Here is a 25,153-nt window from a genome sequence, read left to right on the forward strand (position 1 = left end):
AACTTTAGTATTAAAAGACAACAGTGTTAGCATCTTTTCACAGTATGATCATATCACGTGACTAACAGCAGTCATGTTGTTGAAGTTGATTTTATAATAAAAAATTATTAAGCCTACAAACTCTGCAGGGATCTGCACTTCCTACAGCAACAGCAATTCAATAAGTTAAATAACTAAAGCACTAACTAACTATGTTTAGACCATACTGTGTACACTTGGAATTCTACTCACACATAAGTATACTTGATGCATTTTTAATAAGTTTTTATTTGGAAAATGGTTCTCTCATTGGGTTCTCTCCTTAGGTTGGATTTTATGTCGTTGTTCCACTAAGATAAATTATAGCGTATTTCCACACTTTTCTATATGAGTTTTGAATGCATGTTTCGAATATTCAAGGAAAAAGTGGACATAATAAAAAACCTTTCAGGCATCAGAGAAATAAAAAACAGACGTACAGCATATTAAGTTACACTAGATCCTGAACTCTGGCTGTCATCAGCAAGTTAAATTGCAGAAAGGTACAAGAGACATTGAAAAGAATTTTAAATCTTCTGGGAATTTTGTTGAGAGATTTTGTTCACAGTTGCTATGAAGTCTTTTAGAGACTTTACAATACCTTTTGATTTCACATGAAAGGTGCTTAGCGACTAATGATGAACATTCATACAGATATTAAGGAAGGGATGGCATCTTCTGCTTCTTTCACCATCAATCTAAAAGATTCTCACTTATGTTTTCCATTCCAGAAAAACAAGTGAGAACTTGCACCCTTTTACACAGGAAGGTGGATACAGAAATAGTTGTATAATTGTAGAGGTCTGTAGTCACAGCTGTGACATAGTAATGTCTCAAAACTTGAGTGCATATTTTCAGTGTAAATTTAGTTCTCCCTCAGTGAACTACTAATGTAAGTATTATGTTGTTCATCTATTTGCTGAATTTGCATTGACATCAAATGTTAGTTGTGCATGTGCAGATTAAGAAATATGCATGTCTGTCTTTACAAATAGCTGGTTATAAAAGTACTTTAAATAAGGGTATGAAGACATGAAACTGGGCATTAAATCTGTTGATTCTAAACTGAATGGCACAAATAGGAAAATAAACATTAGTTTCAAACTGAAAGATATGCTCTGCCTAAACTTACTTAAACTGTAATAGTAACTGAAGTACTACCATAAACTGGGCATGGCACATGGAATTAACATTTTCTGAGTTTAAAATTTTTACTTCACAACTCGTGTGACCTTGATTTGATCCTCTAAAAACTGTTTTGCATACATCTCAGCTGAGTGCGGGGCCTTTATGAAATTAGTTTTGTGGTATATAAAACCAGAAAAAGTGTTTTCAGCTTAAGGTGAGAGACAGGTTTCTGTTATGAGTCATGCTATCACTTTGTAGTGTTAATGTCTAAAAAAATCTCTCTCAAAGTTGTACATAAGAGTACTAGAAGTCAGCTTTACTGAAAGTCTCCTTTGTATTACAGAACTGCCATCACGACCTCGTTTCAGAAACCGTGTAGTCAAAGGAGCTTATGTGAGCCCATCAGTCCTAACAGCCTCCTGTAGACACTGGTAATAATCCCATTGCTCTTAGTTGTCTTTGGGTACAGGTCAAAGTAACAACTGTGTCAGAACCCTAAGGTCTTGAAAAGTAGCTGTATTTCTTTAAAGGCAATTTACATGTGCTTTTGTTAGGAATATAAATTACAGAAAATGTTTGGGATAGACAGTTCCCTCTTTTAACTTAGATCTTGTTATTGTTTTTAGTCTTTGCAGTTGATTGAGTGCAACATAAGCCATTAAAATGTGTAAGCCAGATACAAATCTGAAAGAAGCGTGTTCCATCACTTGCACTGTAACAGATGAATCAATGTGAAAAAATAAAACCACATTTGTAAACTATTCGGACAAAAGCTGAAAATCATGACTTTTATCTTGAGCAAAGAAAAGAGATCTTTTCAAGAACTGTCTTCTTTTTTTGGCACCCTTGGTTGCAGTTTCTTTTTGAAAGGTTGAGTGGGGATCTATTCCAAGATAAGTTTTGTTGCCAGCTTTTTTTTGGTTAAAACTTTTTATAACCAGCTATCAGCCATAGCTCATTAAGCAAGTTACAAAGTGCTGTCCTCTGCAAGAGAAGGAGAAAACAAAAGCTAAAAAAAAGCCAAAAACCCCAGTATTTGCAAAAGCAGTAAGGTTTGTAGAGGCATCTAGTGAATTGGAATTCACTGTCTCTTTCTTAGTTTCCTACTTCCCTTATGTGTAAACATGTCAAATTCCTCCAGATCCTAGTTCACTGTAATAAGCTCAGCGTATCCTTACCCATTGTTATTCCCCTGTCTGCCTTTTCTCTCCTTGTGATGTTATACAACTAGGATATATAGCATATAGCAAAATTAGGCTGATGCAAATATACCACCACTTCCAAACAGATTTAAAAAAAACCAAAACAAAACAACAAACATATGTTCTAGAAATACAAGAAAAGTAAAGTGATTGCAGTAGCTAATAAAAGCAGTTAATGCTTTAAAACTTGTATGCGTTATATGTAAACACATACTCACTTCTTGTCTGGCTATTAAACTAAAATAAAAACATATAATAACCTAATTGTTATTTTTCAAGCGTCAAAGTTTGAAAAAGTCATTTAGCTTACAGCTTCAGTGAAATCTTAATATTTGTAGAAAGCAAGTGATCAAAAATGGTTGTATTTCTTTTTTATTTTTCAAGTTTAACTGAACTACTTAGGATTTATCCCTGTGCAAGACATCCAAAAGCATGTTAAATTTAAAAATAATCAAACACTTTATCAATGTAAGGAATTGTACAAATATAAGTAAGGAACTGGTTAGATAACAATTTTAAAATTTAGATGTATAAGCACAAGCTAGCAGCAACATATTATTGTAACAAGAAGCATCATATAGAAAGATGGTAATGGGAAAAAATCAGTATCACCATGTGCAATAGCTTGTTTTGTTCTCAGGTGGAGTTGTGTACCTCATGAAAGAGATATATGAAAAGCATCCACTGAGCAACATAAGGAGTACACTTTCTATAATCTGATTAAAGATTTGCTTCACGTAAGGAAAGTTTTAAAAGATTTCAAAAGTATCAAAGGCTACTGAAAAGAGGAATAAAAAAGCCTCTGAATCTGTGCTGACTAGGGGAAGAATTGAAGTTTCACTTTCACCATGGAATGGAAGGTTTAAATTGGACTGAAGTTCCACAACTTTCTCAAGAGAACCAAGCAGTCCTTCCCCCCATCAAGAAAAAAAAGAAAAAAAGGGAAACAATTCTGAAGTATTTGCATAGACCATAGACTGAAGGACCATTTCCAAGGTGCTTTTAAACCTATTTCATCCAGACCGTTTTTGGTGGGAAGCAATACTACTTTCCATTACTTTCTTTAAAGACTGATTGTGAATCAATAATCTATGAAGCTATGGCCATTATCTTCATTAGTCTCATTTTCCTTGTTATCTATAGTACATGCTCCAAAGATGTGAAGAATTCTGTTTCTGCTTTATTTTTCATTTGATAGCTTAGCATATTGTTTTTACTTTTCCCCTTGCTTCAGCAAATAGTGGTAAGACAACCAAACATAAACTGAGTTTTAACCACCTCAGACGTATGATTTTATTATTCATTACACATGGATGTGGGGGCAAAAATGTTCAGTAGCAACTAGAATAAAACATTCAGATCTGAATTTAGAATATGTAATTTAGAAAACAGAAGTCATGTTCTTCATTTTAAGGCAGGTTTTTGTCTTTGTTTTCCAAATCTAAGCAAAGTCAGACAATTAACTATTGTAACATTTGAAGGGTACAGTCCATTGCTGATTCATTTTAAGCTCTGAGTAAATAAAGCATGAAGTGGTATTAATAATACATATACATAAAAATACATATATATATAATAATCTTTTTATTCACTTCTATTAAATACATGTTTACACTTATAATAAAGTCTACCAATTTAGTAGCCACATCGCATGAAAAAAGAAAAGAGTTAAATTTTTTTATTAGAAATACAACAGTATATATTGCAAGCTAAGTATTTATTTCAAAATTGTAGGCAGCATACAAGCAGTGTTAAATTTTTATAGGACTATGTAAAGTTACTCTTTCCAGATCTGCTGTTCTTTACGTTGGAGCTATTTTACTTATTAACCAGTGAACAGAGAGAAAGTCAAAACAAACCAGAAATTACTACGAAAGTTGTATGCGCTTAAGACATCCTGAGGAGCAGGTAACTGTAACATCACCATCAAGGAAGAATCTGCATACCTGGCCCATTTTTTACCCATTGGAAGAAGCCACACTGTTTTTCTTTCCCGAGAGGGCACACAAAAAAGTTCTTTCCGTTATTGGGACCAATCTTCAACACAGTCTTCATAATGCATCGCTTGCCATGGTAACAAAATGGAAAATCCAAGTCAGCCCACTGCCAAAAGAAACAGGCTTTAGGCACATGTGATGGCTATTAATTCCATATTTTAGAACTGACAATAGAAACAGATCTACAGGGCATTCTACCCTAGAAGAAACTGTCCCTAGTAGTTAGGATAGTTTTATCTCTTTTGTGATCACTATTTTAGATTTTTCTTTAACATCAGTTGCAACTGCACACACTTTGACTGGTGCAACTTTAATTGATGTTAACACATAGTTTTCTTCAAATTAAGGCATTATAGTCATTACTGTCTTAACTTCATCTGTTAACTACTTGATAGTAAGTGACTGCCAGGTCACTCACCAGGTCAAACTCTTCTCAGACACAAACATTCATAGCAAGGAGCAGTGGCCACCAATTCCAGCTAGGAAGGTCAGGTTAAGTATTAGTGCAACAGTGGGAGCAGTTGCCCAGGCAGATTATAGAATCTTCATTCTAAAAGGCTTTCAAAATTTTGGCTAGACAGAAACAAGGCTGATGATTAGATCTAGTTTGCCATAGTCCTCCTTCGAGCAAGATGCTGATCTGAACAACTTGTACAAGGCCCTTTCAAACCAATATTTCTGCCATGCATATGTCTTACATCACACGGAAGCAGATTAGGAGCATTTGCACAAGCAGGTCTCTTTTCAACAGTAAGAGAAGTAACTAAAACTGTAAGTTTATAACTACTATTATGGTCTTAGTTTCAATTCAGTGTGTGAAAGTATCTAGAATTACCTCAAACTTTAAATGCAATATATCTGTCCACAATTTCAGATCACTGGGGCAAGGAGGCTGCAGGAACAACTGCTTATTATAAAACAAGCCCTTAAGTCTTATACGTACTTGAAAGTAGTCACACCGGGTTTCCCTGGGTAGAGGGCAGGAATAAAACTGCCTGCCCTTGTTTTCTCCGTCCTTTCTCACCACCCTGAGGCTGCAGAGACGGCTGTGTTTTCTGCAGCGAGGATGGCCCATGCTTAATGTATGAGTATCATCTGTCACATTAGTTTGAGGTGCGCTGTAATGACAAGTTACAAAATGACTCCTGCGAAAAGTTAAAGGGGTTACCAGCCAAAGAATTCTCTCCTACCATTACAATAGCTCACTCAGTGTACTTTTACACACAATGACAGGCAAAAAGCTTGCTTCTCTAATGCACCCTATTGTGTCCTTAAAGCTTAATGACTGCTAGAAGTAAAGAGACAAGACTATGTGCTTTTCTTGAGGTATTACACCAGTTCTCCCCACCACGTTTTAAATTATTCTGAAGTATTCAAATTCATCTACAAAACTAAATATTACCACTGCTATTATACTCCCCACCCCTAATTCTGACACAGTTTAAAAGAGTATTTTGCTCTCGGTGGGAAAAAAACCAATACCAAGTCATTACTCCAGGTTGAAGGCATTTGTATGCTTCACAGAAAAGACTCCCACCCTCTTTACTAAAAAGTTACAGGAATGCCAAATCATATTTGGACAAGAAGTAGTCCAGCTGAGGGGATGGAACAGAGTTCTCTGAATGGGATAAAGTTTCTCTCTTTCTTCCTCATGATTGAGATAGTCAGAGATTATCTGAATGCAATACACAAGGTTTCATTTAAAAAACGTAACATGAAAAAGATGAATGCTCTGAAATGTAGCTTTCCGATACATTTATAGAACAGAAAAGCAGTGATGGGACCTTAGTGAAAAAAGAAAATATTAATTCATTCTGTTCAAGCTTAGGAATTTTATGTTCTCTTCTATGTCTGGAAGATTGCAGTCCTGCAGACATCAGCAGTTTTCTTCCAATGACTCACTAAAACACAAGAAGATAAAAATGGCCAACAGATTTTTTTGTTGGTTTTGGTTGGTTTTTTTCAGTTTGTTTTTTAATTTTGTTTAAAACATTTAAGTTGATGACTTGCTTCAACTACCATGTTTTCATGATTGATATTGCCTCATTTCTTCTTTGCAGTCATCTGTACTCTCAGTTATCCTGCCTACATCCTCAGTAGTCCTCTGCTGAGAGTGCAAGGAGAAATTATATTCACACAGTCTAGCCTGGCTAGTCAGTGAGATCCCATTTCAAAATTCGTGCTTCAACAATGCAAGAGGTAATTTCTGTATTTCAGAACAGACACATGACCAGGAATTTTGTGGCATATCATCAATATTTCACATTCAGCCTGCAAAATTTACCACTGTAAGTGACATCTACCTTGCACTCCCATTACTGCTGTGTATGTGTGCCCAACTTTTCCTTGACAACCCTCATAGATTCTCACATTTCTCTTAACTAGGCAATGAATGTGTCTGAACAGGGCTGTGTAAATAAAAATTCAGGACGGGTAGAGCACTAAAGTGATTGTATAAAATGGGGATGGAAGTTAAGAGTAAAAACAGTGATGGAAAGTTCATCAAGGCACCTGTATAGAGCTTGCTATCATGGAAAATGTTGAAAACTGGTAGTTGACAAATAATTTTAATTAGAATATATTCATTCACCTAGCTTCCTTTTGTAATCTTTCACAATGACTTCAAGATCTCTCTAAGCAGTGGCAACTAGAGCGCTAAGATCAAACAACTCCTTAGGCAGAACTGTGCTTGTTCACCTATTAAAGCTATACTGCACTATTCCATGGGAATAGCTGAACTATGAACAGCTGTTTAGCTAACAGCAGTACTGGCCAAAATGAGGACTTTTCCAGTGACAGCCTAGGTCATTCAGTGCTATTGAAATCATGTTAAATTATAGTTAGCCTAGAATAAGTTACCTCTGGCAGAAATCCAAAGACAACACTGTCTGAGCCCAACAGCACAGTATTCCATTAATCTTTGGGGATAAAGTTCATTTATGGGATTATAAAGACTTGTTTTTATTTTAGAATACATACCTGATTGCTATATTGTATTCGTGAACTGAGGGTATATGATCAGTTTTCTGTTTCTTCTGTATGTGTTGGAAAGAGACAGGTTGCTGACAGGAGGACAAAGCCATAGCATTTCCGTGTGTTGAGCAATCCTTGCCTATGTTTCCCTCTGACTGGTAGGCATTGCTTTGGATCTGTTTACAACTGCTTTTTGGAGCAACACACTGAGAGTGTCCATCAGATATTTGGGTACCATTTCTCAAAACATCTTTGTTACCAAGATCTATTAAGACAAGAGTTGTAGTCCCAAATGCAGTTCTCCTATTGATCTTTATTTCTGTGCTTGGTTTTCTGAACTCATTACAAGGGTACTTCATTAAGTTTACGTCAAAAGCTGCAGAATCTTCAACATTCTCCATCTTTGGAACTAAGGAAAGAAGTTATTAGTTATAATCCATCTGCATGGAGTTAGACATTATATTTCTGATCCGTATTCATAAGTCATCATATGGAAAGTGAAAGAGCAAATTTACAATACCATCTTGAAAGATCTGTCAAAGGTTAGATAGAGTACCAAATTTCTTACACTAAGAAAAGCTCATGCACTTTTGGAATCATGTAAAACGTGTTTCAAGATAACATCACTATTGCTTAAACAGGACCAAATGTTAATAGTACTCTGTAAATGAAAACTACTGGACAAATAACCTTATAAAATCACAAGGATTAAAATATTTATATTTTTTAAAATAATCTTTTATAAACGCCTGCAATGGGAGACCACGGGGTATGGTACCTCCAAGTAGCAATGCATTATACATTTTTAAAGTATTATTTTATTATTGACACGAAAAGGAATATTCATTTGTTGGGTTTTCTAGTGTTTTCAGTTTTCCTGTCCTTCCCTTACTGTAAGAGGCTTTTATGAAGCAAGCAGTTCAGACATGTGCTTTGTGTATATTTCCTGACATGAACCAACAGTTCCTTCACAGAATCAGAGACCTGCCTAGTGGGCAACTTATAGTGTGTCTCCCTCCTCTATCTTCCCTCCACACAAAAAAGAGGGAATTAAGCAGAAGAAAAATGGGTAGGCAAGGCACACAGAAGGGTACACTCTCTCCAAAGGCATTCTCACTCAAACAAAATAAGAATCTCTACAGTTTACTCGGGACATTACTTGGTTCCAGGCTCCTTCCATTTTGCTACTGCTGCACGGTGAAACATACTGGTTTCAGTGCATTCAGACCTTTCAAGAAAGAACAGTAGCTTGGCCTTGTACTTAGCAAAGAAGTAAGGAAATTGTGATATAATGGCAATTACCTGTGTCTACAGACTGAATTATTCTGGCAGTATGGCCAGCAGCTAATTTTACATACCAAGTACTCTGTCCTCAAAAATTGAAACATTTCTGCTGACAGTACTTAATTTTAGAAACAATAAAAAGACAAACACTGAACAAAGTGAGAAGGCAAGAAATCTTAAGGTTTGAAAAAAAGAGAGGTAAGCAAACTCATCTTAAAAAAAAATTCAAATATCACTCCTATGATGCAAAAATGAATCTTATTTTTTTTAAAAAAAGAATTTTTCCAACAGCATTCCACCAGATTCAACACATCTTCAAATTCCAGGCCTGTTTTCAGTAATGGCATATAACTAAATAAGTTAAACTTATATAACTTATAAGTCCAGAAGAAGGAATAAGATTTTTTTCAAAGCTTAAAATAAAGCATTTGTGCATATGACAGTATATATTTTAAGGTTCAGCTGACAGTATTAACTCCAGGGTAAATATTAGTTGGTAAATCTGATTCGAGGAACAGATTAAAATTTTCAGGTTTCTGGTGCTGATTTTGCAGAAGAATTATGCAAGATTAGCCTGTGCTGGCAAAACCTGTCATGAAAGGCACAAAGATGTACTTTTATTGATTCGTGACCTGAGGGAATGGACTTTAGCTGGTGTGAGATAAGAGTTTCACACACATCACTCCATTCATAAAAGGATTAAGCAAGGAAGCAATACTTCCTGTAGATAACAGCATTAGAAGCTCCAGCAAGAGACTAACAACAGATTTAGGTAAGAAGTCCAGAATCATTTTTACTCTGAACTTGGAGGGAAAAAAAACAGCTCCTGAGAAACTGACATCCTTTTAGAAAAGGGTACCAAAATATACTGCTTTTGTTCGCATGAAAGAATAATAGTTACTTTTCTGTCCGCTGTTGATTTTTCATTCAGACTTATGCAGCAAACTTTGAATGATTTTAAGAAACGTTGAAAGTATGGTGATGTGTCTCACTCCTTGCCCCAACAAAAATAAAGGGTCACTGAAGAGACGTATTTATAGAATCCCACCTGCACATAAAGTTGGAATACACTTTTAGGGTGTAAGACAAGACAGTTTCCATGATTGTCTGTGTAAGATTTCCCCAAATCTGACTTCAAATTAGCTAAAGTTAAATAAATACGATTCACAATAAGACACTTCTACAATTCTCAAAACTACATCAAAACCACAGTTCTCCCCCCTTTCCCAGCATAGATGCCAGACGACTCTTCAGTACCTTCAGGCCTTGAAGTCAAACAGGCATCACAAATTTCAGCAGAAGGCTTGTTTGTTAGGGTACAGCGCGTACACGTCCACTCCTCTTCAGATCTCTGAGCTACATGTTCATTAGAACATGACCCCCTGCCATATGCCCAGCCAATTAGGCTATTTCTAGTTGGCAGTTTGCTGTGAAACAAAAGAATGATGTTAGTATTTTCTGACGTTCCTTCTACAAATTGCCTTACACCATTATGTGCAGGGAGGCACAGGGCCAGAGAACAAACAGCACAGAGTGTTATGCCTGCCTATCATAGCTTGGACAGCATGTCATGGTTCAAGTTTGATTTTTTTTTTCTTTAACTCAAGGGCAAATCTTTCCAGATGCTGCACAAGTAATACAAATAAAAATATTTAAACAAGAAATTGACAGAAAGTTAATTATTAACTGAGGTACTCTCCAGCACAATGCCCCAGCCTCTCAAATTCCCTACCGTTTTCAAGTACTGCAGCAAAAAACTTGGTGAGAAAGGGAGACTGTTTCAGGGCTCCCTTGTACAGAACACTTACTAACAACTGCATTACTGGATGAAGAACTGTTTAGAAACTGAACTGCAGAAAGTCACATAATCTAGCAAACTAATTTTTTTGCTCTCATTTAACTGCTATACATAAGTCCTCTTTGTTATCATAACAGCCAACAGCACTGAAAGCCTTAAAAGTTAGAAAGTCTCTTGTTTGTCACTATTTGCTAGAAAGCCTTTTAACATGTAGGAGCCTGTTCAGAATTAAGGATCCTAGCTGTGACATGTGAGCCAAAGCCATACTCTCCAGGTACCTCTAAATATTTAGTTCTATTGATTTTCCTGTAAATTATAATAATTCCTATGTTGATACACTGATTTAGAATCATAGTTACTCTTTTATAGTCACTATATCCAAACATTGACAGCAAGTTAAATGTGACTTGAACTTACCTGTTCACTAAGTTACGTACTTACATTTTTAAGTACTATATTATCAACCAACTCACGGTTGATACGTTGTCAAGTGTTTTTCTCCACAGCTTTTGTGCAATTTTGGAGACTTCTTTCAATCCAAAGAATTTAGGCGCTTCAATTAATAATGCAAATGCTGTGGTTGGGAACATATGTGTGACACTCCCTTGACCTATCACTTTTCCCATAATTAGCACTTGCCATATCAGACTAGATTCCTAAGACAGTGGTAGACATATCCACTACCTACCACATGTCTTCCACAACAAGAAGACTAAGGAGGATAATGAGAACTGCTGACACACCAGAGATCCTGTGCTGTCAAGAGGTAGAACAGACATTACAGTAGCATTCATCAAAATACTGTGGCTAGATAACAAAACAGCCAAACTCTAAATGTTAAAATGGGTATTTTCACATTATTAGATCAATTGTTCTACTCAGTTATCAAAAATGCTTTACTAGACTGAGTATATTCAGCATGTCATGTTTTGGAGTTTAATTCCATGTTGTTCCTCTGGTCTGTCTGTCACATCATGTCATCTCCCCCACTCCCTTCCCATTTTATGAAATATGGGGGGGAAAGTGTATTTTTAAGATTCAAGGTACATTTGAATTTGATGAGGTAAGCTTATAAAGGGTATTTTCTTCATTTCTTCAGTTGAGCAAAATCATAAACTACTTGACTTGACCCAAGAACCACTGGGTTAAATTCTATAGTTTATAATCTGAAGCAAGTCAGTCTGATCACATGGTGTCTTTCAAGTCTTCAAATGTGAAAAGCTTGGATTAGTAGATAAATCACTTGAGCTACATATACTTTTACATGGTAATGGTTACTGCATAATTGAAAAAAGACCAGTAGAAAACAAAGACCTGACCATTAGCATAAGGACAACATAAGAAACAACCTTTGTATTTTATAGCTACCATTACAATGTTTTTCACTGAAATACAGTACGGTTTAATTATTTATTTAAAAATACAATAACAAAACCCCAAATCACTACTTGTTCTAGAACAGAGAGAGAGAGATTTTTTCCTTCCATCCTTTTCTCATTATCCGACTCAATGGAACATTGCTGTCTTCCTATCCTTCTGCAATATATTTCTCATTATTACTTTCTAAAAATACAGCAGATTGGGGTTATCAGCATGTGAAATATTTATCTTCCATGATGGAATTTTCTATATTTGATCTGTACTCAAAAGTGATTTTTAAGCTTTAACCAAAATCCCTTCAGCCATCTGAGTCTTAAAAGAAGCTTGGAGCTAGGAGAGGGATTTGTGTGTTCCATAAATCTTATCTAAAAATGTATATATATACACACACACTAATGAAGGCAAAGTTTGCAAAGTGAAGCAGTATCTTATATTAAATTGACAGAGCTCAGTATAAAAAGGCAAAATTCTGAAGCCTCAGATGAAAATTTTCAAGAATAACATAGGTATCTAAGCCTGAATAAGATGCTTTTGGAACTTCTACCTTTTGACCCTTTGTGATATCAAATGCATTTTCTGCTTTCCTGAAATAAAAGGAGGAAAGCTGCTGCTAGCACAATTTATGTGGAACTCAAAGTGCCTCTATGGCACACCTATAGCAAAAGCTTTTTAAAACCGATAAGGAGGAAGAAAAGAAAAAATCCTAAGCTCCTACAATATTTGCTGCACTCTGAATTTACTGAAGTTTTAGTTATCCTCACTATAACTCTAAAGCCAGAACAACTGTGAGGGGGCTATCCTGTGAAAAGAGAGACACACAAATTCCTGCTTTATGCTATTCAACTCAGTTGTATGTAAACATCCAAGACCATTATATTGATAACACCAAGAACAAGCGGCAACTTTTCCAACGAATTAATTTCAGTAAACAATTCTCAGTACTCTGAATTGTTTTATAATTCCTACACTTGATTACAGTAATAGCTACTTCATGACAGATGGGGCCTTTGAAAGAAATAGTATCAAAGAATCAAAGCTTCTAACCACTTTTAAATACCAATGGCCCAAACATTTTTCTTTTGCAAGGTGTCATGTCCTCATCTAGCATAGAGTTTATTTAGTTATAAAATGCACAGGGATCCATTCTATTTGAAAAGAGATGTCCTCTTACTATATCAACACTCTGAGGTGCTTAAAAGTGTCACAAAGTTACCATCATACCTAAGATTGATAAGCTGGGGATCCGCCTTTTGACATTGGGAGCAGAAGTAAGTCATCCTGTTATTCTCTCCTAGACGACACACAGTGATGTTCCCACTGCACTGCCCACAGGCTGGGCGCTTGTACACTTTGTAGTGTTTGTAGAGTGGGGACCCAGTTTTGCGGCACTAAAACAGAACACGTATCAATCCATGTTAGAGACTCAGTATAAATTTTATGTGAGTCTGAAGCTAAAATAAAAATAACCCTACATAAACTGACAGCTCAATGACTAGATGATGATTTAAGGTGCACTCATAAGGGCTATATCTGAATTTCATATTATTTTATGTAAAAAATTGACAAATCAGTTATAACAGAGTCTATAATTCTCCACATAACGGAATAAAAGATAGACAAAAAAAAACATACTAGCATGGTGCAAGCAAATACATGCTAGGAACTCCCTGAGTTCAGCTGGACCAGCTAGCTCTGATTTAGCACCAGTCATCTTTGACCTGGCACCTGTAGGAGTGTTCTTGAAGAGATAATAAGGTCCAATCAATGCAGCATAGAAAACAGAAGTAAAGACAAACCACAAAACCAATACCACCTCCCCTCACCCCCAAAAGAACAAAAAACACACCACAGAGCCAGCTCAGACCTGATGCTAGAATCTGGGTTAATCCACCTTCCCAAAACCTACAGAATTGTGCAATGCAGAAATATTCCAGGGATTCTGTAAATGTTGGTTAGTGCCCAGTAAAGTTCCTCAGCTTCATCTTGGCCCTGGCCATGCCAGACAACTTGGCTTGTGAAAAGCCACTTGGCAGTACGGTAAGCTCCCTAGATCCTGGCAGAAAGTCAAATTAAGTACAGTACAAGCCCAAGGGCACAGTGGCCTAAAGAGTCTCCAGACAGCTGACAGGCAGGCACATCTCATGAGACAATTCATATAGCTAAAAGTGGTAAAAAAACCAAACAAGAGCCCAGTAGAGATTCAGCCGACTGCAGAGCCCCAAGAGTTTCTGCACTAAAATAGCAATTTCTTGGGCACAGTTCAAACAATACCACAGCTGGCCCAGCAGTACCAGCTCAGCTCTGGCAGGGTTCAATAGCTCTAGCTCCATAATGTATGAAGACTCCTGGAGTTCTCCCAAAGTACAGGTGTCTCTGAGCACAGCATATTTGCTTCTGCTGTGCTTTTATTCATCAGCCTCGCTGAATGAGAATGCCTGTGCCAGTACAACCTAGTAATTCAATCAGAAGGAATTAATAATATATATTGGCATGAATATTCACAAACAGTTTGCTTTTTTCTCAGGGTTTACAGTCAGTTTCTTATGAGTAGTTTTTTTCCCATCCAGTTATGTAAAAAACAAACTAAAGCAACAGCTTTTTACACAAACAAGATTCTTCATCTTTGCACCTGTAATGATACAATATGATTGGTACAATCTGTAACAGTCTATAAAAAATTATTAAGCAGTATGCCTCATATTATCATATTTTCATTATGTATTTTAAGGAGACTTAGAAGGAGAGGCTAGCTCTTAAAAGCACTTGACTGTTGAATACTTGCTAAGTGTTGATTGTAAAAGTTTTAAAAATCGCTACACTGAGCAACAGAAAGTTTAACTTTTTGTTAAGACTTGTTTATTACCAGTCTAAAAGCCTGTGACACATTTAGATTTCCTAGTATTATAGTTGTTGCAGAACTACATGCTATCTCTTTATTGGTAGACTTCACTATGAAGTTTGGAGAAAGAAAAGATTTCCATAGCCAATAAACCAAAAGGACTCTTCAGTGGGTTGGGGGAAAGAAAACAGTTAAGCAGATTAAATGATTAAACAAATCACATTTTTCACCTTAGTGATTGAAAGATGGCATTAGGAACATCAAGTACTCTCCTCCTAACCTACCAAAAAAACCACATTTTAGCAGCACTAGCTCCTTGCTTTCATGAAGAGCAAGAGAAACAGACAAGAATTTCATCACTGCTGTTCATTTCTTTGCATGCAGCTTAAAGAAATAAAATGTAGAAGGATTAGGTCAAGTTCTCTCTTTTTCTATTGAGGAAAGTTAAAGAGCAACAAGGACTTATAGACTTTACAGGGGAAGAAATTAAATCCTACTGAAGTTGTGACAGTAGGGAGAAACTGTAATTTATTTCACTTTAGCAATGAAAACCATTGTTTCAGTTAGGGAAAAAAAATAAGTTAGCAGTTATGATCTATTTAGTTAAATAAATATACTTGCTATTTAAGTTTCATAAAGGAAGCCATATGAATTACCTTCATAATTCCCTGGGGCAATCTCTAGTTTCCAGTTTTAAGAGTGACCTTTATGTTACCTGACATATAAGTTTGTGTTTAACCTACATCAATTCTGACATGTTCAGAGTGACATTACAGCACATTCACAGAAAAACTGAACTGGCCTTCAGGCAACATCTGTGAAACTTTTCTGGGCCAACCTGTGCATACTTTTACAATCTTGACTCCTCCACTTTTCCATCATTTGACAATTCACAATTAATAAAGAGCACACAATTCAACATTCCTAATCAAGGAAACACTTGTCCTGTTGCATCTTTTTACTGTTTTCACTGGATGATCACATACATCTAATGTGCCAGAGTCACGCTTTGGAGGCTTCTCAGAAACATGTGCCAATACCTTATAAAAAAGCAGGGTAAAATCACGTGTCATTTTCACCAAGTGACGTATATGCTCATCTGTCAGTTGGCAAACCTGTGAGAAAGACAAGAATGATTTTTAGAATATTACAATGCTAAGGGACAACAGAAAAAAGACCTACTGAGGCAGGTGCACTTTGAACACTGATAGGAATTGCACTGCTTCATGTTATGATAATTCTGACTTCACATCATATGTATCATCTCAGTAAAACAGTACATGTTCACATTCTATACCACACAAACTCACTGCTTGCATACCAAACAATGTGCATTCCCTCATCCAAGGAAAGGTCTTGGTAAAAATTTCAGTTATCTTCCCCTATATTGACCAAAGAGTTAATGACCACATGAAACACGTAGAGTTAACAACTTCTACTTCCCTCCTAATATCTTCATGAATTATGATACAACCTAATATCAGAGGCTCTTTCTTAATACTTAGATGTCATTAAAAACCATCTTGAGACATTTCATTCACCTTAACAGCTGGATGAAGACCACTATCAAACAGTGCTTCATTTTTTATGATATTTCCCACTCCAGGTAATACTGCTTGATCCAGTAACACATCACACAACATGCGAGTTTTGTGCTGCTTAATCTCACTTTCTGCTCTTAAAAAGCTAAACTTTGGAGAACAGACATCCAAGCTTTCCATCATTCTCACTTTCTGCTCACTCTCAGCTGCATTTCTGGAAGAGAAAAAATTCATTAGGATTTATTTTTATTTTAAAAATATTCCAACGTAGCAGCATGGTTTTAAAAAAGAACACAATAAAGTATTATAGAACATTATATGCAGATAATAGAAACCATGAAAATACCAGTGACAGGAAGAGGCACAGAAATTACATTAGCCACCCCTTCCTGTGTTTGGACCATCAAATATAAATAACTGGTGACATGGTCCAGTAGTTACAACATATTATATGTGTGTGTATATCTATATAATATATGATATATGTAAATATACTACAACAATGATAAATAAACTACGATATATAATATATATATACAGTAGTAGTTTATCACTAGTAGTTACAACATGACTATATATATTTATATTTTTAAGATAAATTTTTATTTTATTAGGTTAAGTATAATCATTTAAAAATAATACAGAACAAGATGTCTCAGGCTTACATAAGCTTTTATGTTTTGTAATTTTAAATATGCATATATAAGTTATTCGAATTTACATTTTCCTTTTCTCTCAAGAGCCTCAAACACTTTGAAATCAAGCTTGCTGTAATTTTTATTAGCAGTGTCAAGTACAATGGTGATAGACATAAAGATCCACTTAATGTAAATTAGAACAATTATACCAATTTGGCTCCAAAAAGAAATATAAAAACCCAACCTTGGGAGCATAAAAATTTGAAGCCAGTAATCATGGCACGTTGTTACTCTTGTTAAGGAAGCGACACTTTCATGGAAAGTAAAGGAGCAATGGAGTTCAGCATTCAGATTTAAGGATTGAATTAAACCAAACTTTTATTCCCAGTCTTGACACTATCTAATGAGACCACAGCATGCAACTACTTTAATTCTATGTAAGCTCTGATACAAAGTAACAAAACCAAATTACCATGCCAATAAATATGATATGTTTAGAAAGTTTTGTCTTGATAGTATCCAAGCACTTAACAATTTGTGTGTGATTATTCATTAAGTTCTTAAAAGAATGTTATAAATAAATCAATTTGTTCAATTTGGTTAGTTTCTGCTTTACCTATACTCTACTGTCACATCAAAAAAACAAACAGTATCCTCTGTAAGCTGTATCTCCAAAACTGGTAGTAGTCCATTTCTGTCTTTGCTTCCATCAGGATTAATGCACATGGAACCGTTCATACCAAAGTGAATCCTTGGAGGGAAAGAGAGCTTTTATAGTTATTTTAAGTTAACAATGTTTCCAAGCATAACACCAGTGTATTTTTTGAATTTATGAACCTTGCCTAACCAAGTCAGTATATATGTACATTAATTCTAGTTATTACTAGTAACACAGCAACAAATTATTTGCTTACATAGTGCTCAATTACTAGAGAATAAACAACCCTCCCCAAATCAAAACCACTCCAAAACATGGCAGTTTTCCAGCAATCTTCAGAATTCATTACATAGAAGTCAGACCTGATCATTAAGTAACACACTTTTCTGGTGTGCTGCACTTAGAATTTTTTTCACTTGACATGCTGGTCTTCCAACATAGGTTCTTAAACCTTCAGGGAGCCTGAAAGAAATGAAGCCACTTTACCAGACAATTTTCTGTTAAATCAGGCAGAATTCATCTTGTATGAAAGGAAAGATTTCAGTCCACACATTGCCAACCCTGTTATCACATCACAACTACATTCAATAACACCATAAACAAAGTAATTAATATTTGCCATATGTTGTCTTCTGCTTTCCTTTGCTTATCGCCAAGGCAAAGGCTGCAGGTCGATTAAAAATTAATAAAAGAAATAAAATGAAAAATGCACAGATGGCAAAGTAGCAGAATAGACTCTTTTGAGCATTCATTTTACAGATCACTAATGCTTTAAGAGGTCTTACATTTTATAATATATTCTACCAGGAGCTAGTATGCTTGAGCAAAGGACAAGTTTGACTATTATGTCATACATTTTACTTATTACAAATTCACCTGGTACATTCAAGTCCGAAAACCCATGTCCTACTACTATACACTGTATATCAGAAAGAGTAGATCATTTTGTAGTTACAAAAAGATTTAACAGACTAAACTACATAAATGACGAAAAAAATGCAGCATATGGTGTATATTTCCTTTCAACCCCTCTTTGTTACATTTCAGGAAGGACAGGCATTTTAAATATTTACAGATGGGTTAAGACATGTCATTAAACATAGTCTTAAGGGTAACTCTCTAAGTAACTTCCTCATAGCATTTATTTTTTTCAATTTTTAAAAACCTGTCTTTCCAAAACGCTCTTCTTACAAGTCAGTTCAGGTGATACAGTTGTTTCAGCCACTTTTATTTTCAATCGCCATTTTCAATTCTCAAGTGCCATGAACAGTACTGCACAGGCTTAACTAGCCAAACTTAGTTTTAAACTTGGTCAAATTTCTTTTTAAACCAAACTCTTGCATCTTGCTACCAAATGGTAATGTACTAAATGCTTCCAGAAAGTTATTTTTAAGATATGGCATTCACATTAATAGCTGATGGTTTCATTTACCAAGCTCCAGCACACTCTTTAAAAGGAGCATTAAGAATCACAGCTATCTTAGTGACTTGCCAGCTCATGACTAGAAAAAATAATCGAGGCATTACTACATGTTTACATTCAATAGCCTTAAGAAATCTATAAAATTTCACTCTGAAGTGTTTCATTACCATTGATGTCCTGAAATAGGGTAAAACAGAAGCCTACTAATTTTAACTACAAATAAAAAAGCCATGCTAACTAAACCTAGGGTCTGTTATTCAATGATAACTAATAGTAAGGAGTTGATGACTTTTATGTTGTTTTAAAATAAATGGTGAGACTTTAGAATTATTTAGTGCTACACAATATTGCAAGGATCTGCTTATATTTAAAACATTTTTTCCCCGTAAAAATAAAAGATTTCTGGCAGCACAGACAGGCTACAACATAGAGATGCAAAAAACAGTGACAATTCACATTATCAAGTTCTAAGGGCTAAGATATAATTTCAAGTCAAGACAGTGGATGTCTTTCCTTTAGGGGATTTGGAGTCAAGAATTACTTGTTTCCTAAGAATATTTTAGTCCATTATCAGTTATGTAAAAACATATGTGCATTATCAATTTTCAGAAACTTTTCTAAACCATTCATCACTCCAAATTACATTAATAGCAGACCATAGGAATCCAGCTCAGAGCAAGATCTCTCACATAACTGTATCATTTCTATGGCAAAACACTCAGTTCACAAAAGTCTCTGCTGCACAACTGGCAACTATCAAAGAATCTTTTTCAATTTTCATTGATTATTTAAGTGACTTTCAAGGCAAAAAATCAAAAAGAAAAAAAATTATTTTCTTCAGTGACTTTAATGACCCTGTTTAAATGGACATCAAAAAGCAGAAGTACTAATTTCTTCAGGTGTCCTTGCTCATCTGTACCTCTAGAAAAAAAAAGCTTCTAGTGCCTACCATGGATTACTGAATTGGAGTTTCTAATTACTGTCCACAATATGGTAACATTTCAGAAGTATCTTCCTCATATGCAAGTCAGGTAAGCAGTAGCCAAACTGCATAAAACAATTTAATGGCCAGGTTAACTTCTCCCACCAGGAAGTCACTCCCCACTTGAGAAAATCCAGGAGAATAAAATTAGTTAATTACCCTTCATGGCCCAGTCTTTCACAAGATGTGTCTGACATTATTCCAGCATGACTACCAGCTTTTTATAGGTAATCTTAGCAGAAGAGAAAAGCTGCTTTTGTTATGTTAAGAAACTGTGTACAGATATAGAATCTATATATCAGTAACCTTCCCCATGACAAGAAAGTTCTATATTTAAGAGTTAACTTTGATAAATAATAATACATCCTCTGAAGGTGTATTTCTTATTTTGTCTCCTGGCAGCCAGTCTTAGACTGCTGTAAGACACATTTTCTGAAGCCATCATCCACCCCCTTTAACATCTTTAAGATCCACAAGATGCATTTTTAAAACAAGAGAATTAAGATCTTCAATATCAGATAATAAGTAATTTCTGCCTTCTGCACAGAGACCTTTCCCATACATAACTTCTACAAGGTTTCCCATCAGTAACATGGCTAATAAGACTTCTTTAAATACAGCTTCTAGAACTATAACAACTATTTCCTATTTGAAACAAAGCATTTTAAAGACTAATTCTCCTTTTCAGATACCTTATCATAGAGGATAATTTCCTGCTCCAGCTGGTAAATGAGCCTACCAGGGATGAGGTCCTGCTAGACCTTCTGTTTTCAAACAGAAAGGGGCTGGTGGGAGATGTGGTGGTTGAAGGCCGTCTGGGGCACAGCGACCATGAAATAACAGAGTTTTCAATACTCAAGGATGCAAAGAGGGCCATCAATAAAACCTCTATGCTGGACTTCCAGAGGGCAGATTTCGGCCTGTTCAGAAGACTAGTCCAGAGTGTACGCTGGGAAACAACCCTTGAAAACAAAGGGGTCCAGGAGGGATGGACATACTTCAAGAAGAAAGTTTTGAAAGCACAGGAGCAGGCTGTCCCAGTCTGCTGAAAGGCAAGTCGGCAGGGAAGACGACTGGTCTGGCTGAACAGGGAGATTTTGAAGGAAATTAGGAGGAAAAGGAGAGCCTACCGATCACGGAAAAAAGGGCTGGCTACTCAGGAAGAGTTTAGGAATATAGTTAGGTCACGTAGAAAGAAAATTAGAGAGACGAAGGCACAACTTGAACTTAATCTTCCCACTTCTGTGAAGGATAAAAAACAGTCCTTCTATAGATACATCAATAGCAAAAGGAGGGGCAAGGAAAACCTCCATTCTTTATTGGACATGGGCAGGAATATAGTTATCAAAGATGAGGAACAGGCTGAGGTATTTAACACCTTCTTTACCTCAGTTTTCAACAGTAAGACAGGTTGTTCTGAGGACACATGGTTTCTGGAGCTTGTAGAAAGAGATAAGAAGCTGAATAGCCCCCCTGTAATCCAGGAGGAAACAGCCCGACCTCAGTGCCTGGCAAAGTTATGGAGCAGATCATCGGAAGTGCAATCACACAGCACCTAAAGGATGGACAAGGGATCAAACCCAGCCAGCACGGGTTTAGGAAGGGCAGGTCCTGTCTTACCAACCTGATCTCCTTTTATGATCAGGTGACCCACCTGGTGGATGAAGGGAAGGCTGTGGGTGTAGTCTACCTGGACTTCAGCAAAGCCTTTGACACCATCTCCCACAGCATATTCCTGGAAAAGCTGTCGGCCCATGGCTTGGACAGGGGCACTCTGTGCTGGGTTAGGAACTGGCTGGAGGGCCAGGCCCAGAGAGTGGTGGTGAACGGGGCTGCATCCAGCTGGCGGCTGGTCACTAGTGGTGTCCCCCAGGGATCAGTGTTGGGTCCAGTTCTGTTTAATATCTTTATCAATGATTTAGATGAGGGGATTGAGTCCACCATCAGCAAATTTGCAGATGTCACTAAGTTGGGAGGGAGTCTCAATCAGCTGGAAGGAAGGAGGGCTCTGCAGAGGGACCTGGACAGACTGGAGAGCTGGGCTGATTCCAACGAGATGAGGTTCAACAAGGCCAAGTGCTGGGTCCTGCACTTTGGCCACAACAACCCCCTGCAGCGCTACAGGCTGGGAACAGAGTAGCTGGAGAGTAGCCAGGCAGAAAGGGACCTGGGAGTTTGGATTGACAGGAAGCTGAACAGGAGCCAGCAGTGTGCTCAGGTGGTCAAGAAGGCCAATGGCATCCTGGGCTGGATCAGGAACAGTGCGGCCAACAGGCCCAGGGAAGTGATTCTTCCCCTGTACTCAGTGCTGGTGAGGCCACACCTCGAGTACTGTGTCCAGCTCTGGGCCCCTCAGTTCAGGAAGGATACTGAGGTGCTGGAGCAGGTCCAGAGAAGAGCAACGAGGCTGGTGAAGGGACTCGAGTACAAGTCTGATGATGAGAGGTTGAGGGAGCTGAGGTTGTTTAGTCTGGAGAAGAGGAGGCTCAGGGGAGACCACATTGCTCTCTACAACTCCCTGAAAGGAGGTTGTAGCCAGGTGGGGGTTGGTCTCTTCTCCCAGGCAGCTATGAGTAAGACAAGAGGGCATGGTCTTAAGCTGTGCCAGGGGAGGTTTAGGTCAGATATTAGGAAGAAATTCTTTACAGAGAGGGTAATCAGACATTGGAATGGGCTGCCCAGGGAAGTGGTGGATTCTCCCTCCCTGGAGGCTTTTAAGATGAGACTGTATGTGGCACTTAGTGCCATGGTCTAGTAACCACGGTGATAGTGGATCAAGGGTAGGACTTGATGATCTCAGAGGTCCCTTCCAACCCGTCTGATTCTATGATTCTATGAAATCTCAGACTAAGAGAAAAGCAGTAAATTACCTGAAAGTGTGACTATATCAGTATTTCCAGCGTTGCGAAGAGGCTGATGAGAAGTTTCTGCATAATGGTTTCAAATCTTTGAAACTGACATTAGCAAAAGCAAGATGACCCACCAAATACAATCAGTCTGAATGTATAGGAAGCCTTTTTCTCAGTTCTTACCTCAAGGCTTTCTGATCAAAATACATAAAAAGTTCCTTTCCCAATGTCTCCACACCCCTGTAAATGTGTCCAACAAGGAAATCATGACCAGAGATTCTCTCTTCACTTGCAGCAGTCTGAAAAATGAGTACATACACACATGAACATTAAAGAGAATTTATACTGCTTTGATTCTAGCATCAGTAAACATTCAGCAAGCAGATGTATGAACTAATTTCTCAACTCAGACAACATTATCTATTTTCTCTTTAAGCTATTCTACCAAAAACAATGGGACTATTAACCCAGGAAGCAGTCACTATTGCTAATGCCATCATGACTTAGCTCAATTTTTTTCCTAATTGAAACAATACATCTTTTTCTTCAGGGTATTTTATGCCTTTTCCTTCAAGTCATGAATTTACAATAAGAGTCTCAGCCTGGTGTAAACTAAACAGATACAGTTTGAACATTAGAAACATATCAGAGTGTCAATTCTGCTATTTGCAGCTGTATATTCTTCTCCAAATGCTGATAATACACTTTCAGTGTTTCACACGGGAAACAGAAAACAGTGTTTCACATTTTCACAGAAAACCCTCCACTGAGCCAACAGAGATATTTCTCTCCTCCTACTAGTTTAAAGTCTAATCTCAGAAGCAGGTGAACAGCAAGGGGGACACTACTAGAGGACAAGACCCTTAGGATGATCATTTGCCAATGAATAGAGTCTGCCCTGAGGTGACTTTTACTGTCCAAAGCTATGAAGGAGTCTATTTTAGGCAATGAGATTTGTTTTTTTGAAACCTCAGGAACATAACTCCTTAATTTAAAAAGCTTAGTCCTGAGAGATATAAACCTATAAAGATGAATCTTTGACATACCTTAGACAGACATATCTTGAACCACATTCTTCCATAAATTGTTATTTAATTGAAGTACTATCTTATCATGCCTCCTTATATACACTGAAGATGGGGAAAAATTCCCCAGCTTTCATCTGGAGGCATCCAATATACTTACTTGGGCCACAAGCAACACACAATTTTTCACAGATGAGCAAAACCAGACATGAAAAAAATACCCTAGCTACCTCTCTAATCAAAACCAGAGGTTTGTACCTTCACAGCTTATCAGCTAAGGCCTGCTTTACTGACATCCTGACATCTCCACCTACTAGAAGGTCCCCTGGCAGTTTTATACTAGTGAATTATTTTATGCTGTCAACAAAAAGGATAAAAACTAGTAGGAAAACTACGTATTGTGTACATTGAAAGCAGATGTCACAACCTTTATATAAATACTTGGTCTAATTAGAATTACTTTAAAAAAAATATAGAAGTAAAAGCTCCCTTTCTGCAGGTTAACATGGTGCTAATAACACCAAGGCTGTGGGTTTGAACCCCATATGGGCCATTCACTTAAGAGCTGGACTCGATGGTCTCTGTGGGTCCCTTCCAACTTAGAATATTCTGTGATATCTGTGAAACATATACCTTTCTCCCTTGTGTTTCATTCACACTAGAATCGCAGAACGTTTTGGGTTGGAAGGGACCTTAAAGATCATCTAGCACATGCAAAGACTTAAGCGATTGTAAAAAAATTAGATTAGTAATAACTTCCCTAGTATTTCAGGTTTCCTGAAGTAAAACGATATTTTGAAATTTACCGAAGAGAACCAGAGCGATTCTAAAAGTTTTCACTCATAATTTCCTAAAGCTCCTGTTTCTACAGCTTCAGCATCTCTTTACACAGCCGACCCGGTAAGGCCTATTTATTTACTTTGTTGATGACAAGGATATTTTATAATTCAAAGGAAGAACAGAGACAGCATTCACGGACGACACCCACCACCGCCCACAGATCACGGCAGCCGGGGGCCCGGCGGGGAGGCACCAACCAGCCCCCTGCGCTGCGCTCAGCCCCAAGGAGCTCAAGCGCTGTCCCGGCCCCGGCCCCGGCCCCTCACTCACGGCGCCGCTCCGCGCTCCCCGCACGGCCTGTCCCCGCCGCAGCCGTGCCCGCAGGCGCTCCCCGCAGAGGGCACAGCCCGGGCCCTCCACCATGGCCGCCCAGCCCCGCGCCGCCGCCTCCCTTCGAATCTCCCGCTCGCCGGGGGTGACGCTGCCGCGCTGGGGGCCGGGCCGCCTCCGTGCGGCGGAGATAACACCGCACATCCTGTTTATTTCCTTCAGAAGTGTGAATCTGTAGCGCTCTCAGATACCTCATTAGCTTTTGCAGTCTTCCTAAAGCACTCTCGCAAGTGCATCTTCCTTTAAGA

The 25,153-nt window shown here is 37.4% G+C and overlaps 1 protein-coding gene across 4 annotated transcripts; it reads right to left on the reverse strand.

Moving 5' to 3' along the window:
* Positions 1 to 351: 351 nt before the first annotated feature.
* Positions 352 to 24,938, reverse strand: NEIL3 (nei like DNA glycosylase 3). 4 transcript variants are annotated; one of them, XM_027636298.1, is made up of 11 exons: positions 24,846 to 24,938; positions 22,894 to 23,009; positions 17,415 to 17,549; positions 16,161 to 16,374; positions 15,660 to 15,734; positions 13,002 to 13,168; positions 9,860 to 10,029; positions 7,325 to 7,727; positions 5,289 to 5,463; positions 4,295 to 4,451; positions 352 to 2,130 (listed from the first exon to the last, which is right to left on the reverse strand). In XM_027636298.1, the coding sequence occupies exons 1-11, from the start codon at positions 24,936 to 24,938 to the stop codon at positions 2,114 to 2,116; spliced, it is 1,722 nt and encodes a 573-aa protein (XP_027492099.1). In that variant the 3' UTR covers positions 352 to 2,113. The 4 variants fall into 4 exon arrangements, 3 of the variants coding, with proteins under 3 accessions (XP_027492099.1, XP_027492098.1, XP_027492100.1); XR_003526500.1 differs by lacking the exon at positions 352 to 2,130 and adding an exon at positions 4,764 to 4,918 and having other exon boundaries at positions 4,373 to 4,451; XM_027636297.1 differs by lacking the exon at positions 352 to 2,130 and having other exon boundaries at positions 3,316 to 4,451.
* Between the last annotated feature and the right edge of the window lie 215 nt (positions 24,939 to 25,153).

The sequence above is a fragment of the Corapipo altera genome, unplaced genomic scaffold (genome assembly GCF_003945725.1).
Source record: "Corapipo altera isolate COAL_440 unplaced genomic scaffold, ASM394572v1 22b, whole genome shotgun sequence".
NCBI lineage: Eukaryota > Metazoa > Chordata > Aves > Passeriformes > Pipridae > Corapipo > Corapipo altera.